Source organism: Gobio gobio (genome assembly GCF_949357685.1).
Source record: "Gobio gobio genome assembly, chromosome: 12".
Lineage (NCBI taxonomy): Eukaryota > Metazoa > Chordata > Actinopteri > Cypriniformes > Gobionidae > Gobio > Gobio gobio.
The window spans coordinates 32,840,297-32,858,339 of NC_137105.1; the positions used below are offsets into that span (position 1 = coordinate 32,840,297).

Here is an 18,043-nt window from a genome sequence, read left to right on the forward strand (position 1 = left end):
CTACAGAATTCCCAGCTAACAGGCAGTGCTAATTTTGAGTCAGCAAATTTAGATTTAGTTTTAGTCATATTTTAGTCATCTGAATTGTTTTAGTTTTGAACATTTTGAACATGCAATACAGATTGGATCACTTCCCAAATCGTCGTTACCCTAACATTTTTGTCTTGTTTTTATTTTTGAAATGTCAATATATTTTAGTAGTTTTTGTCATTCAAAACTGACTTTATTTAGTTATAGCTTCATTTTCCTAAGTGAAAAAATGTGAGAAAATTATTTGTCGATGAAATTAACACTGCTAAAACAAAACATTCTCAGAGCTTTAGCTAACATTTTGGCAAGGTTTTCTCATAGTTCTTCCAATAACATTAATTGAAGGTTCATTCACGTTATCTGGGCTGCGTTCAGCCACGACAAAACGTTGCAAAACGTTTTTTAAACGGAAACGGTGCAGCGTTGAACGCCCTGTTCTGATGACGCAAGAGTTGTAACAATGGCAGCTGAGAAGGCCGTTCTTTGTGTTCTTTTTGAGGAATTTTCGGAGGCTGATGAAATCGATATAAATACGTGTTTAATACTGCAAAATACATTCAATCACTGCCCTTGCTGTCCAGAATAAAAGACAACATCCCAATCCCATTTATTTAACTTTTTTTATCTCCTGGTAATCAATTCTAATTTAAATCATTTTATTTCTAGTTCTTACTTTTTTAATAGCTTGTATTTTCTTTCTCACTTTATGTCAAGCAGTTAATTACCATATATGAAATTTGGTATATAAATAAACTTGCCTTGCAATGAAGCTAAAGATATAAATAAATACATAATCATGTTGATTTTATATATATATATATAAAACTCTTACGACAATCATGTCTTCTAATACCTTCAATTGTTGCGTAAACTGAGCTGCAGCGGACACATTTGTAAACATCTTTACTATTTTGCGAGCTGTCTCTTTAATACCACGTGTTTTATATACATGTTGCTGCTGATTGGGCTGACATATTTGACACACCCACCAAACGAGAAAAAACGCATCTCAAACCCGTTGCACACCGTTACACACCGTTTCCAGGAAACATGACGTTCAACCGGAAACCGTAGCAAAACGTTGCGCACCGGTTTGAGCTTTGAACGTGCCCCTGGTCTTTAATAATTTTCTCAAAACGTTAGCACAAAAATATTATTTATTCATTGTACATGGACAATTTTACCTGAAAAATTTAGTTGGATGCAAGTCTCCATGAAATCAAACCTGAAGTTGATGTTTAAGCTAGTGTGCTCCAAAACTGTCCAAAATTCGTATTTAGAACATTTAAGCATTCAAAACTTACAGTCTCTCACTTCCGCCAACATTGATTTTGATGACATCATTGCACTTCAGCTTCTCATCAGATTTCCTGTCCAATCAAATGCTCTACAGAATCTGAAGTGTCCCACCCCTTACACATAAATAGTCGCTGAAGCTGCGGCTAAAATCGGTCACTTTTTCACTCAATTACTACTGTTTTCTACATGATGAAGGGCACATAGTGCACTATGCAAGGGATAGGGAACGATTCAGACAGTGTAAATGTGCTTTCCATTAAGGCAAATAAAGTCTGGTTTCATGTCAGTGTCACGCGAACCGCCGCAGGCTCATACCAACGTATCGGACTATTTGTATTCTGCACAGAATGCTATATTTTAAAGCGATATGGAGGAGATTAGGAGGAGAAACAGTTAGAGAGGAAAAAGCAGCTTTACTGAGCTCACCGGCAGGGTTGCCAGGTTTCCACCAGAAAAACAGGCCTATTGCTACTCAAAACTAGCCCAAAACAAGCTCAATCCCGTATCAGGGCGGTCCCCCGGTAAAAAAATCACGTTCCAGGGATAAAATCTTTGTTTTTTGGTGGGGTTACCCTGCTAAAATTTGCATTCCTGGGGCTAAATTAGGCCTGTGTGATTCATCGAAATCGTAATAAAATTGCTATGTGTGATTTTCAAACTGCAGAAAGCACGATTTTTCCACCATCCTGTTGCATCTAAAAACGCGTGGAAAATGCCGGCCGTACCGCTTTCTTCTCTTTTCAAAAAGCGACCGGGAGTGTGCGCTCCCGTCCGGCGGTGTCTGACGTTGCTAAGAAATCATGAGCCGAGTTCTCCATGAAGACGAGGAAGTTTCAGCAACAGATAAATGGATTTCCAGCCCTTGCATGCGCTCTGCTACTAGATATATTTATGAAGATGAGGAACAGTACAGCTTTCATCAACTGTTCATTTTAGCAGAGCTTTCAATGTTGTTACGGAAAGGGTGAAGCTGGTTCTTGTCGCATGACCTGGGTTGCGCTTGCTGCATTCTGAAAAGTAGATTTTTTTTTTTCATCTAGCTGCAGCGCAGACGTGCCTGGAAAAAATATGCATGCCATGCGTCTACGTTTAAAATAACAAACTTGAGAGTGCAAAAGACTCGACATGTGAACTGTACTGTGCAATCTGAATGCAGCGCGCCTTAATCTAGCATCTGTTTACCATTACAACATAAAAGAAAGCACAGAAACGGGGAAGGTGAATTTGACACTGGTGAATTCAGGGCAGGATAAGGACCAAATAAAGGAGAGATGATGTATCAGAGCCAGGTAATTTGGGAGACCTGTCAAACTTTCACTGCGGCAAAACAGAGTATTAAGGTCCATTCACACAGAATGCATTTTTGAGGTTAAAAACATGAACCACTGGTCTAAAGTTGAACTTATTTTATGAGCACCGCATAGAGCGTTGTGTCATGTGCGAGATGTTGCAAAAGACCTAAAAAAGATGTATACAAAAATGTACACGCACTTGCGAACTGGACAACATACGAAAAGAGTTAAAAAAGGCATGAAGAAATAACCAACGTCACAATATCATTTATGCAAAGATATTGTGCCCGCAAATATTGGCAATAAAGCCAACTTCCAAAAAAATTATATACACAAGTATTTGGGCGTGTCAGTAGGGAAAACCGCAGACTTGGCAACACTGCTCACCAGCGAACTTTGATATAAACAGAATGCTATTGGCTATTTTAAAAAAGGGGAGGAGCTGTTCAATATGTCCCGCCCTGTCTTCCTGTTTCAGTGGAAATTACATCAACACATTTGAAAAATGCTGCATGTTTCAAGGCACTTCAGCAAGCCTTTAATGTTACTAGCCCACTTGTTTCAGAATTTTCAGTGAACATTCAAAATATATTTTATAACTTAATGGAGACGTTAGCAAAACGTTCTTAGGACATATTTTTGTTAGCTGCATAGTGCCTGCTCACCACTGCCAATCAAAATGGACTGTGTCCTAGCTGAACTTTTGCCCTGTTCTATAGTTCCCTCGTCACTGCACCAGTCCCGCTTATCTGTTTGTCCATGATAAAAGTCTCTCGACCTACAATACCAGAGTACAAAAGAGTCCTGCACTAACCGAACAACTGCTGTAGAGATAAATGGGACAAGTCACAACTCAAAATATCTGAAAGCGGCGCCATCTAGTGGGTCAATCACAAACTGCCACAATCTTCACTAACAAGAGGACATGCCTGGAAAATGGGAAAACAATTGAATGAAATCAAACCATCAGATGATGAGAGTTACCAAAACGATGACATAGCTTTATTCTTTTTTGTATTACACTGAACTTAACATTCACCTCACTTGTTTAACATTACAACATGGAGTCAGTAAGGCCGATGTTGTTTTTTCAAATGTGCTTCGAGATCTCAAGAAAACGCTGAGCCAGGATGAATGGCTTGAAATAAAATGGATTCTGAGATATTCTCTTCACTCCTCTTCATAGACACAAATTAACTGTTAGAAATCAATCTATATGCTTTTACAAATTGTTGACATAAGGATTGCTCCTGGATCTAGTTTCTGAATATTGATGGATTGTGTAGAATAGCCCTACTGCCGAGTATATAATCAGCATCAGATACTGGCTCAAACAAACATATCTGAGCATGTTCAGGATAACCTCCAATGACATCAGCCTCCCTCGTCTCCATAGAAACAGCAGCAAGGCTCTCAAAATATTCACTGGTACATTGAAGTAAACTACAGCCATGCAGGACACTGTGGGTTGATGCATGGTAGGCTGGGCTGGGCAGCTTGCCATCAATCATATGTGGGTTTAAGATTTTTTTTTTTTTTAATTGCATGAGGTGGCTCATCAGTAACCTTGAGATTCGTTGAACCCTGACAGAGAGGGGTGGGTTAACACTGGGCATCCCAAGAACTGACAGAAGCATCAGACACAGTCCAGTTGATCTCTGATGTACCAAATCATGCATAGGTTCATAATAATGGTAAAGACATTCACCGCCAAACACAAGACAAGCATCACAATTTAACTTTACAATGAAAAAGTAAATGGCATGGAGAGAACACTATGAAAAGAAAATGACTTCTACATGAGTGATTCTTTGATGGTTTGGGCTTGTCAGATTTCAAACTAATCCACCCCACCTAGAACAAACTTCAAGGAACAGGTCACTCTCATTGCTGTCATTTTCTGAGAATGTCACTTGCTTTCCTCTGCTGAAGTTGGCCCATTTGACTTTCTTTCTTTGGTGTTACACAAAATGAGTTCAAAAAATTTATTCCTGTGATCACAGCTAAATTTTCAGCATTATTACTCCAGTCTTCCGTATCCTTCAGAAATCATTCTAATATGCTGATTTGCTGCTCTTATTACAACCCCAAATCAGAAAAAGTTGGGACAGTATGGAAAACGCAAATAAAAAAAGAAGAAGTGATTTCTAAATTTACTTTGACTTGTATTTCATTGCAGACAATATGAACACAAAATATTTCATGTTTTGTCTGGTCAACTTCATGTCATTTGTAAATATGCATCCTTTTGTGTCATTCAGACCTGCAACACATTTAAAAAAAAGTTGGGACAGGAGCAATTTAGGGCTAGTAATGAGGTAAAATGGTTAAATAATGATGTGATTTGAAACAGGTGATGTCAACAGGTGATTGTAATTATGATTTGGTACAAAAGCAGCATCCAAGAAAGGTCTAATCCTTTAGGAGCAAAGATGGGCAGAGGATCGCCAGTTTGCCAACAAATACGTGAGAAAATTATTGAAATGTTTAAAAACAATGTTCCTCAAAGAAAGATAGGAAGAGATTTGGATATTTCACATTCAACAGTGCATAACATAATTAAAAGATTCAAGGAATCTGGAGGAATTTAAGTGCGTAAAGGACAAGGGCGCAAGCCTAAGCTGAACAACCGTGATCTCCGATCCCTCAGACGGCACTGCATCAAGAATCGTCATTCATCTATAAGCGATATCACCACATGGGCTCAGGACTACTTTGGCAAACCTTTGTCAAGTACCACAATACGTAGTTACATCCACAAATGCCAGTTAAAACTGTACTGTGCCAAAAGGAAGCCCTATGTTAACAGTGTCCAGAAGCGCCGTCGACTTCTCTGGGCTCGGAGGCATCTGGGATGGACCATCACACAGTGGAAACGTGTACTGTGGTCAGATGAATCAGTATTTCAGGTATTTTTTGGGAGGAATGGACGCCGTGTGCTCCGGACCAAAGAAGAAAAGGATCATCCAGACTGTTACCAGCAACAAGTCCAAAAGCCAGGGTCTGTCATGGTATGGGGTTGTGTCAGTGCCCTTGGCAAAGGTAACTTGCACTTCTGTGAAGGCACCATTAATGCTGAAAAGTACATAGAGATTTTGGAGCATAATATGCTGCCTTCAAGACATCTTTTCCAGGGACGTCCATGCATATTTCAACAAGACAATGCAAAACCACATTCTGCACACATTACAAAGTCCTGGCTGCGGAGGAAGAGGGTACGGGTACTTGACTGGCCTGCCTGCAGTCCCGACCTGTCTCCAATAGAGAATGTGTGGTTGCATTTTGAAGCGCAAAATGCGACAACGAAGACCCCGTACTGTTGCCCACCTTAAGACTTGTTTGCAGGAAGAATGGGACAAAATTACACCTGAAACACTTCATCACTTGGTGTCTTCAGTCCCTAAACGTCTTTTAAGTGTTGTGAAAAGGAATGGCAACATTACAAAGTGGTAAATGCTTTACTGTCCCAACTTTTTTTGAAATGTGTTGCAGGTCTGAATGACAGGAAAGGATGCATATTTACAAATGACATGAAGTTGACCAGACAAAACATGAAATATTTTGTGTTCATATTGTCTGCAATGAAATACAAGTCAAAGTAAATTTAGAAATCACTTCTTTTTTTTTTTTTTGCGTTTTCCATACTGTCCCAACTTTTTCTGATTTGGGGTTGTATTATCAATGTTGAAAATGCACTCACTGGTCACTTTATTAGGTACATCTATGATCTATTCAAAGGCTCTATCCCTTTATGACCAGAGTGTACCATCTTCTGATGGCTACTTCCAGCAGGATAACGCACCATGTCAGAAAGTTCAAATCATCTCCAACTGGTTTCTTGAACATGACCATTTCCTTATACTCAAATGGCCTCCACAGTCACCAGATCTCAATCCAATAGAGCACGTTTGGGATGTGGTGGAATGGGAGATTCACATCATGGATGTGCAGTCGCCAAATCTGCAGCAACTCTGTGATGCTAGTGTTTTTTGCTAGTTTTAGCCCCACAGTTATCATTTTCACATCCTGCACCAGATTGTTTAAATAGTAAATGCACTCCCATGGTCATGCTGGCCTGAAAACGAGGTGTGTTCAGGGGCATTGTTGGCGTGTTGCAATTTTGAGGCAACTGAAATAGACTGCACCATTGACCAACTAAACCTGATCTAAAGTCAATGGAGCAATATTTTTTGTTATTTAACGGGCGCGTTAATAATACAAGCCACGAACACTCTGCTTATTACACACACAGGGATGCGCAGCATCACACAAACATTTTTAATAGAGATGTTTCGATACCCTTTTCCCCTTCCCGATACCGATTCCGATACCTGGGCTCAGGGTATCGGCCGATACCGAGTACTGATCCGATACCTGGGTGTGTATCTGTATATACAGCTATATATACTACTAGCCCTGTATGAATTGCTAGAATTATCTTATGGTGTGCTTCAGACTTATCCCATAATAAAACATGAACAAATACATAGAGTGAACTACTGTATTTATCACAGTATAAATACAGTAAAATAATTATTTTATTATCTGACATGCATCTGACAGTAATATTATTTATTGAGTAATATTATTTATTATTTATATTATTAATAGTAATATAAGCGAATAAGAATTTCAAATGCAGCCACAAATCTAACACTGCAAACTGAAAAAGGTATTTTAGTTGTACAATATAACTGTATAAAAAACAGTGCAACAAATAAATGTAGGAATATAAAAAATGATATATTAATCAGAAAATAATCTCTTTACAACCTTCTAGGCATAATTATTATTATTAGTAGCGACTTATTATTATTACATAGAGACGTAGCTAAATCTATACAGTAGCCTAATATATTCTGAAAATGTCTTCAAGTTAAACCGAACTTTTATTTACCTTTAACATCTTTGAGTGTCTGTGTTCATTATATATCACACAGTAAATTCTCATGAAGTGACGGTTTATGCGTTCGTGTCCTCATATAGTGACCATAGACTGTAAAAACACACGTAGAGGCAGAGAAACTGGGGGAGAACAAAGACAGCGAGCGAGTGTCACGCACGTGTGTTTGCACGGGCGCCCGCCATCCACACAGAGACGAAATACTGCTAAACAGCGGACATAGCTAACGCGTTTTCATTTCTTCTTCGCTGCTCTAAACAGTGGTTAGGCAAAGCTTGCGGTCATAACTAGGTCTTGATTAAGAAAACGGTATCGGATCGGTACATGGGTTCAAGTACTCGCCGATACCGATGCCAGAATTTGTTGTGGTATCGGTGATATTTCCGATACTAGCATCGGAACAACTCTAATTTTTAAATATTAATGAAGAAGTGTTCAGTCTTTCTGCTCGCAAATTCCACCATGTAAATAGCGAATCCGCCATGGTGCAAGCGCAACTGGCTTTTAAAGGGAATGGGAGATGAGACGCTGATTGGTTTATTGCACGTTACGTCTGACTTTGTATACCACAAAAGAAAGCAAGCCATACAAGTTTGGAACAACTTGAGTCAATTATTTTGGGGTGAACTGTTCCTTTAAATCCACAAATAACTTCACAGCTCTCTCTGCTTGGAGTTAAAGGGACAGTTCACCCAAAATGAAAATTATGTCTAATTTACTCACCCTCATGTCGTACCACACCTGTATGACTCTTTCTTCTGCTGAACACAAAAGATATTTTGAAGAATGTTGGTAAACAGAATGTTGATGGCACCCATTGACTTCCATATTAGTATTTATTAAGTCAATGGCATTCTTTAAAATATCTTCTCTTGTGTTCAGTAGAAGAAAGAAACTCATACGGGTTTGGAACCACTTAGTGTAAGGGATGACAACATTTTCATTTTTGAGTGAACTATCCCTTTAAGATGAGGGGAAAATGCCCTAAATATCACATCCTGTCTCTTACCTGGACTCTTGTCAAGGAAAAGGCAGCAATGTGTCTGCAGTATCCATGGTAACACCTGTGGCAGATGGAGAAATGAAGATGGAAATAGTACAATGGAGTAAATTTCACACAGATAGAACGAGACAAATCAGTGAGAGGAGGGAAGAGGATGAACAGATGAGATAAACCATTTCACTGTGACAGGGGCCATGATAACTCAAGTTAATGGACTCATCGACCTCCTGACGTTGCATGTGCAAAAAAAAGAAGAAAAAAAATTACAAACATAAGTACTCCTCCACAATCCACAGCCTGGAGATCTTTAACTCTCAAAATTGCCTCTGCATACAAATAAATACTATTCTGCACTTATTCTGATAATATTAAAGCACTGTTAATAGCATACACATGATGTCATCACTGTTTTAGGTAAAACAAATCTAATTATGAGTATTTATGACATCTGCAGAAACGTCTGTAGTCTTGTGAATCACACGTCAATAATTTGCATCATCTTAAGTTAAAACTGTCGACTGGAACATCAGTAGGCTACCGATGATTAGACTGGTATAACACTATATTATACCATCTGCAATACCTTTTTCAGAGCTGACATTGTCCAGAGGTTCGTAGCATCGATTGAATGCGGATGTTTGAAAGCACACAAGATCAGGCAGGTGTGTGTCAGTAGTCCATGGTTTTAATAAACACACACGTGTTCAGCTGCAGTCCTTTCGCATCAGCAGAATCCCCGCAGACCCTCCGCATGATCCACTCGCTTAACCCATAAAGTGCGTTATCACAACTAATGTCTATATCTGATTAAGAAAAAGAAATCGAGCTTATAAAGAAACAAGGGGGTCATGGAGGAGAGACATTCAAATAAAGCGTCATTGCGATAAATCACTTGACAACTTTTGAGACGTTTCGTCCACTAGGGGGAGCCATAGATAGATAGATAGATAGATAGATAGATAGATAGATAGATAGATAGATAGATAGATAGATAGATAGATAGATAGATAGATAGATAGATAGATAGATAGATAGATAGATAGATAGATAGATAGATAGATAGATAGATAGATAGATAGATAGATAGATAGATAAACTTATATTAATTTTGACTTGTTTATCACATTTCCTATTTGAATGGTCAATATCACTAACATAGACTCATTTTTTATTATCTTTTAATTAAAAACAGGGACAATAAATGTTTTTAATGTATGTTTGTTGTTGTTATGGGCTCCCTATATTATTAACATTAATAATTGTTATGATTTAGTTTGATTATTAGGATTTTTCGTCTGGATTTAATACAATTCATCGCACCCATCATTACTTTTTTGCTTCAAATGTTTTGTTCAATTGTTACGTTTGTGCTTGAAAACTTACTATCATTAATTGGTCTTGTTATTTAGCATTTTAGGCTTATTCTAAGCAGAACGTATGTGTATTCTGCACATGTATTTTTTGCAAGTGTTAATAACTTTTATAGCTTTGTGACTGCGGAACTTTTGGGGACAAAACAATCCCGCACCCTGTGAGGCTGTTATAAAGCACATACAAACAGTATTACTTTAATTGAACATGAATAGTTAGTATGTTACTACCTTGAAAGCAAAGACGATGTTTCTTTTGATATTTGATGATAATGGCGCTCTGCTGTATCGGTTCTTCATGAAGTAGTAGCGGCTACGGCACGCGCGCGCGACCAAGTAGAGTCAGCCTATCTCACAGCGCCATCTGCTGGTGAAAATAATCACTACACGATTGCAGGATGCTGTTTGTTGGTTGGGGTTGGGTGCTTTTTTTGTAATATATCTGCGGGTTGTTTTGAACGAGCTGTAAAACGGGGACATTTCCGGGGACAGAACACCAAAAACCGGGGACGTCTGGTCACCGTACTTTTGAACCATATTGATATGAAAATACAAAAGCGAAACTATTACATTCTTTCTTCATCAACAACATGAACTGCATTAAACATTATCAGTTTTCAGATTGAGGTTTGTGAAGGAACTGCAGGGTTCGTGATTTGATGAAAAGCTGATAATTATATATTTTTGTTAACCGACAATATGTTAATATAAAACTGATATTGAGCATTTTAAAACACAATATAATTTGGGATCATGTGAAAACACATTTTTGGGATCTGATTATGTAGTCCAGATTATATATGTAATCAGTTAATACCCAGCACTAGATAGATAGATAATTTTTAAGTCTTTTAAAGTAATTTATTCATGTATTAACAATTTTACCATCAAGTGACTTCTCAAGTTTGGTAGATGCCTTTACCAAAAAAAAAAAAAAACAGTTCTATTGGGAAAAATAAAGTGTAAATTTATTGCTCTTATTTAACGTTGTGTTTGCATATTTTGGAGAATTAAGACAATAAATCCAAAATCCTGAGAGGGACAGTATTCACAAACAAAATCGGTCATTTCATGATAAGAAATATATTTCCATTGAGTAAAAAAATGACTTTATTGGATAAATACTGTTTATATGACAATGATCAGTTTTGCAAACAGTAATGATCGTAAGAATAGTGTCACAGGTTGTCATGTATAATTGTATCCATATGTTGATAATATGGGCAAACGAGTCAATAATCAATGCAAACCGTATAAAAACAAACAAACAAGTCCTTCAAAAGGCCTCAACAAATGAGTTAATGCTTGATAAATATGCACCTTCAACATTGGCAAAATGAATATGAACATTAAAAAATATGTGAGGAAAAAAAAAACATTTTTAAATACTAATTTCACTAAAAGAAAATGGGAATGTAGAAGTTCACTGCTAATTGTTTACTTTTTATTCAAATATTTTTCTGTGGTCTGAGAAATTTCACTTCACCACAGTTTAAATTACCCTTGAAAGAAGTGACTAAAATTTTGGAATTTTATTTTGGAAACCCTGAATGTGTTTGCACTACACAATTTTTATAGTTGAAACGGTTTGGAACTTCATGAACTGGGAGTTTGGGTTGGTTCTATGAGGTTGGGATGCCACTGCCAATAGGAGGGGTGGAGAGGGGCGGCAGGAGGAGACTCTTGAGTTTCACGGACATGGCTGCGATCTCTGGGTCCTGAGTTTCATACATCTTTACCAGCCGGGCAAATTTGAGAACACCTGAAAGGCAAAATGCAGAGGTTAAAATGACAGCATTTTATTTGTGCTTGCGTGTTTGCGTATTCAATCTCACCTTCTCCCTCATTGTTGAAGCCGTATGCTTTGATGACCTCCTGTTGGATCTGAGTGGCTACCGGAAGCACAAGCTGCAGCATCTTGCCCATGTCATTGCAGGCGCTTTCTCTGGCTTCCTCCATGCGGGCTGCGTTCTCAGGCACGGAGAAAGCCTGGATCACCTCACTGAGAACAACTGCAATGACAACAGTTTGGCTGAGTCCAGCGGGACAACCTGTACTAAGCCTAGTCCCAGACTAAAATGCATGTTTGAGCTGTTTTAACTGAAAGCAACTTGCACTGATATATCTTAAAATAGGTCAGTACCATTGTTTTGTCTCAAGATTCACACTAGTAATGTTTTTTTTTTTTTCTGAGGCACATTTATGAAAGCTACTTAAATAAGGACTAAACTAGCTTAATCTAAGCCCTGTCTGTGAAACCAGGCCTTATGCTGCCTTCACATGCTATCAGAATTATTGTAAATACAATTTTCCTAGTTAAATATTGGACATGAACGCCCTATCAAGTCGTATTTACCACTGGGAAGTTTGGGGATCATTTTGATAGCCAAGTTCCGGAGATGAACTAATACGATTTTCCCAATTCAAGCCACAATATGTAATTTTTCGCCGCTACAGGTTGATTATAAAAAATTAAATAAAAACGTAGCTTGATTAAGCCTTGATTTTGTGGATCTTTTATTATGCCACAGACGACCGCTTCCGCTTCTTCCGCTCATGCGTATGTGGGTTAACGCAGCGCTGTTTTATCATATTATACATTTGAGTGTGTTGAAAGTTATGTTATAATGCTACTCTCTGCGTTCGATATTAGGCATGGTAAAACATGGTAAATCAAGAAAACGAGATTTAAACAATAAGACTAATTGTGTTGAGCTATATAACAATTATTCGTTTTCTGTCAATGACTGTATCCAAACAGTTGCTCACCTGTCTAATAAAACACGTAATATATTAAAGAGTCTTTGGGGTTTTCATGGTTTCTACAAAATAAAACCAGAAATCGAGGGTAACGCGGGTATGATGTCATTGATAGGTGATGCATGGACACGGTCTGTGTCCTGTTAAAATTGCTTATTTCTCTGGATTTAAACATTATTGGAATAATTTGGGATAATGTAAGTACACAAGTCAACAAAATAACATTGTAGTGGTTTCTGGATAATTTAATCCAAAAATCGTACATATTTGGCCGGTTTCACAGACAAGGCTTATGATAGTCCCAGACTAAAATGCATGTTTGAGCTGTTTAAAATGAAAGCAACTTGCACTGACATATCTTAGGCACGTTTACAAAAACAACTTAAATGTCCTAATTGAACTAAGGCCTAATCCTGGTTTAGTCTAAACTCTGTCTGTGAAACCGAGCCATTGTGTTTTTAATAGGCAAGAATGGTGTCCTCCATGGTTCCTGTTCTTTCCGACAACAAAGCACTTGAATGCAACAAGCTCGTAATCACGACTTCAGAAGTGGGAAGTAGGACATTTCCGATAGCATATGAAGGCAGCATTAGTCAACTAAAACTTGGTTAAACAAAAAAAACAGGATAGGTTAAATATATTTGATTAAAACTAAAAGGACATCTGACAGAGGACTAAGACCAAGTCTAAATAAAATAAAAATAGCTGACAAAATGAACACTAAATACAAGTCATGCCATGACCCCTGTGCATGTGCATTCCCTCACCTCTTGCCTGCTCTACAGTGAGTGTCGGCTGCTGTGCTGGGGCAGAGGCCATGCCGGCTCACTCCACGGGGGGAGATTCACTAGCGGTGACTGCAATGGCAAATTTGGTCAATTATACATTGCTATAACATTATTTAAGCATACTCTAATCAATAAAGAGGAACATTACATGAGTTTGACTGGTCATCTTTCTCCAACATAACACATCATCAACATGAGAACACTGGCAGCTACCATCACGATTTCACTATACTGTATTCATAAAATATAATAATAATAATAATAATAATAATATCAACATTATTATGTTTGTCCATCCGTAGTTTTCATTGTAGACCACATCAGCTCTTGGTAATATTATGGGCGATGAAATAACCAACAAACAATACTTAAATATACGGAATAAATAGCAGCACAAATTTCTTTCAATCAGCTTCAATTTAAATAGATTGTTAGACTCCTTTTAATATGTTATGAAGAATGAGAGCTATGCTGGGTTCAGCTGTTATCCATCACTGGCATGTTCAGTCCGCTTACCGCAATGATGTTTAACCACACCGTTCTCTCTAAGCTCCTAAATTAAATATATCCTTATCTTATAACATTATAAAAAATATATATATTTCTATGTACTTACATCGTTGATGCCAGTACCTGATCAGTGATAACAGTCTCTCCTGTGTCGCGGAGTCGCGGACGCGCGCGCACTTCCTGTCGGTACAGCCATAAAAAGTGTCCGTGCGCAACCACAACAACTGGTTATCCGAGCCATAGAAATAAGATAGAATGCCAATGGAACTATCAACAAAGTCACAAAATGGGTGAAGCTTTGCGGGTCGATTTTATTTTCTAATTGGTGAAGCACTGTAATTTAACTATTCACTGTGTGTTTTCAGTCAAATGTTCATGAAGTGTGTCCATTGCGATGCTGAGTTATCACGTGGTACCTGTTTCTTTTCTTAGCGATAGTCAGGCTGGACAAGTAACAGAGGTCTGCGATTAAAGGCTTATGTATACATTTAAGTGACTTTATTAAGATTGCTGCGCACTTACGATTTTATTTATGGCATATATTAATCGTTGGAATTAATAAACTTAAAACATAATACGTTTTATGTGATATTGTTTTTCATTGAGACAAAACGTCTTGAAATTTGAAAGCGGTTTTTTGAGCCACTAAAGCGCCCCTAGAGGAAACACTTTAGTGTCATAGACAGACAACAAACAGTCATTAGAAAGGAACGTTTGCCCACCGTTGCTAAATCAACACGGAAGTCTGGTAATAGTGACACGTAAACATAGCGATTTCAACGTAGTTGTATTTAATGCTTATATACATTTTGACTCTAATACCATTTCAGGTATGAAATATGGAACGCAAGCTGGCTGAATTCAGAGCCCGAAAGAAATCTCAGACTGAAGCTAAACCTGCTGTTGTTGTGATCCAGAGTGAAATGAAAGCAATACTCGATGATTCTCCGGCAGTGTCTACTGACACAACTGAGCTGAAGCCCAAAACCTGCCCTCAGAGTCCACACAAACAGGTATGATCGCACTTACTACTTTAAAAACCTTGCACAGTAACCAGAATGTTAAATAAAACGTTGGAAGCTTGTTTCCGCCACGAAATAAAACATTTAAAAAAAAAATGTTCCTCAGAATCTGTATTGTGAGTTTAGATATATCTCCCAGATTACAGTTTTGAGGACAAAAAGTCAGAATTTATTGATTAAAAAAAATATCCCAATTGCTTAACGCTAATTTATAACCCATTTTCTAGCTTTAAAAATAAAAAAAATCTCACAATTCTGAGAAAAACAGGTTCTAAGTCAGGTTCTAAACTGGGAATAGTGAGAATTAAAGTTTGAATTGCGAGAAAAAGAATTGTGACAAAAGTCAAAATAACAGCTACCTTTTTTTAAAGGATGGTAGGCAATGTTTTTCACAAATACTTTGTTATACTGGTTGAAACTCTCTTCGCATCCTAATAACAATCCATAAAAGTTGTCTAAATATTAAAAAATGTATACAAGTCTCAGGACCAAAAAAATTTGTTCGTCCAATCATTGCATTCGGTCCGAGTGCAATGATAGGAGTTCCTACTGCCAACCTGTATTTCCATACCTCCACGTTCCTGCTCGCACAGACATTATCAGCGAGCTTCATGAGGCTATGCAGACAAACAGCAGCTGCCTTTTACAGTTCCCCCTGGACCAAAACAACAAGCTTATACTGCGCTCGCGCAATGTCGTGATTTATATAATTATGAAAATGGGTGCTCAACAAGAAAAACCATAAAAGACAGGAAAAAGTCGGCACCCCATGGCTCCAAAACATGTAAAAATCTAATGCTAGACTCCCACACAGGTTGTAACGTTTCGAGCACGTAGGCTCTTTGTCAGACAAATGAAAATTTAACACACCACACCTTTATACTCCCAGGTTATATAACCCTATCAACACCGAAATTAAACTGCAGCAGTCAGGTGGTACAAGTCAGAGCTCTTTAAAGGATTAGTTCACTTTTAAATAAACTTTTGCTGATAATTGACTCACCCCCATGTCATCCAAGATGTCCATGTCTTTCTTTCTGCAGTCGAAAAGAAATGAAGGTTTTGGATGAAAACAGTCCAGGGTTTTTCTCCATATAATGCACTTCAGTGGGACCCAAACGTTTCAAGGTCCAAATGACAGTTTCAGTGCAGCTTCAAAGGGCTTTAAACGATACCAGACGATGAATAAGGGTTTTATCTAGCGAAACTAATTTATTTATGTATTTATGCTACTATTTTACCTCTTAACAGAGGAACGCAATAGTCTCTGAGCTCCGCCATTACTTCCGGAGAGTGAGGTCAAATTAGATCGTGGTTATAGATATATCGATAGTAGATGCCTTATTCTACTGATCCGTGCAGTCGCTAATGAGGCATCTACATATACATCTATGACCACGATCAAATTTGACCTCACTCAGAGACGATCGCGTTCCTCTGTTAAGAGGTAAAATAATAGCATAAATACTGCTCGGTTTCTCGCAGAAACTGATCGTTTCGCTAGATAAGACCCTTATTCATCGTCTGGTATCGTTTAAAGCCCTTTGAAGCTGCACTGAAACTGTCATTTGGACCTTGAAACGTTTGGGTCCCACTGAAGTGCATTATATGGAGAAAAACCCTGGACTGTTTTCATCCAAAACCTTCATTTCTTTTCGACTGCAGAAAGAAAGACATGGACATCTTGGATGACATGGGGGTGAGTCAATTATCAGCAAAAGTTTATTTAAAAGTGAACTAATCCTTTAAGTTGTTTAAAATCATTACTATTTTAATGTTATGTGCTTTGAGACATGAGGTAATTTAACGGCGTCTCGTGATGCTTTGCAGACTCTGCTCTGCGTGTTCATGTGTTTTTGAAGGAGACGCTCTGAAGAGAGGGTGGGATCGTATTCTTTCAAAGATAGCTTGCTATTGCTAGCCTCTCCGAAATTGCCTACCCTACCTTTAATGTCTTATTCTGTGAAGGAATCAAGTTTCCATATAAAACTGAAAACTGACCATGTCATTTTTGTCTGTTATTTCAGAATCAAGGTGATCATTTTCTGAATACTACATCTGGATGTTGGCTCCAGCGTGTGGTTCTCACCCATCTGACCCTGTTTAAAGTGCTGCTGTGGCTTGTGCTTTTGGGGCTTTTTACAGAACTTGAGTTTGGCTTTCCATTTTTTCTCATATCGTTATTCTACTGGCTCTATGAGGGCCTTCGAAGCCCAAAAGCTAGACAACCTGGAGAAATGAGCGCATACTCTGTGTTTAACCCTGATTGTCAACCCATTCTGGGGACTTTAACAGCCGAACAGCTGGAAGGAGAGATGGGATACAGCATGTTGGCCCATATATGAACATGTTTGAAAATCTGGACGACAAGATAGTCTAAATGTGGACTTGGTAACTTATTTGCATTATATTAATGTATCTCAGTTCTTTAATGGTTTACTCATATTTACATAGGCTGAAGTAAAAAGAAAATCCATTAAAATAGGTTCACATTGGTATACACCCTATTCAGCTATAGGTTATGTCCTCCAAACTTTGAATATCTGGAGCTGAAATGTATTACTGAGTGATAGAACTTTGTGACAAATGCATATAGAACTGTATTGGAATAAAAACTCTCTCATTCACATACAATAAAACAAATTAATATGCTTCACCGCTAAAAGGTCAGAAATGAGATAAAGGCCCTCAATTTGATATTAACTGGAATGCTATTATACAGTTTTGCCAAGGATGACTATAAAATGAGTAGCCATACCGTCCTTTTCTTTAATGTTGCATTCATTTAAATTTCTTTTCTACAATATGATGCACTGTTACATGTCACTGTATTGATATGATTTAATTTCAAAGATGTATTTAGTGCTCTTTGGTCTTTCTTAATTCAGTTCAGTAATTTATCAGAAAACACTAATAAGCCTACTGCTACTACAACCTACTATACTGAAATAACAATGAAGCCTAATTGTACACACTTTTAGGGAGCATGGTTATGGTTTAACTGAAATGTATCTTAAGGAAAATAAAGTACATACAAATTATTACTTTTTTGCCATGTTTTATTTA

At 37.8% G+C, this 18,043-nt stretch overlaps 2 protein-coding genes across 4 annotated transcripts; one reads left to right on the forward strand and one right to left on the reverse strand.

Annotated features, from left to right (window-relative positions):
* Nucleotides 1-10,989: 10,989 nt before the first annotated feature.
* Nucleotides 10,990-14,339, reverse strand: grcc10 (gene rich cluster, C10 gene). 2 transcript variants are annotated; one of them, XM_079830808.1, is made up of 4 exons: nt 14,062-14,339; nt 13,425-13,514; nt 11,733-11,909; nt 10,990-11,659 (listed from the first exon to the last, which is right to left on the reverse strand). In XM_079830808.1, the coding sequence occupies exons 2-4, from the start codon at nt 13,474-13,476 to the stop codon at nt 11,520-11,522; spliced, it is 369 nt and encodes a 122-aa protein (XP_079686934.1). In that variant the 5' UTR covers nt 13,477-13,514; nt 14,062-14,339; the 3' UTR covers nt 10,990-11,519. The 2 variants fall into 2 exon arrangements, with proteins under 2 accessions (XP_079686934.1, XP_079686935.1); XM_079830809.1 differs by having other exon boundaries at nt 14,079-14,151.
* A 306-nt stretch (nt 14,340-14,645) lies between these two features.
* Nucleotides 14,646-18,014, forward strand: saysd1 (SAYSVFN motif domain containing 1). Of its 2 annotated transcripts, XM_079830806.1 has the most exons (3): nt 14,646-14,703; nt 14,786-14,968; nt 17,005-18,014. In XM_079830806.1, the coding sequence occupies exons 2-3, from the start codon at nt 14,795-14,797 to the stop codon at nt 17,320-17,322; spliced, it is 492 nt and encodes a 163-aa protein (XP_079686932.1). In that variant the 5' UTR covers nt 14,646-14,703; nt 14,786-14,794; the 3' UTR covers nt 17,323-18,014. The 2 variants fall into 2 exon arrangements, with proteins under 2 accessions (XP_079686932.1, XP_079686933.1); XM_079830807.1 differs by lacking the exon at nt 14,646-14,703 and having other exon boundaries at nt 14,718-14,968.
* The last annotated feature ends 29 nt before the right edge of the window (nt 18,015-18,043 follow it).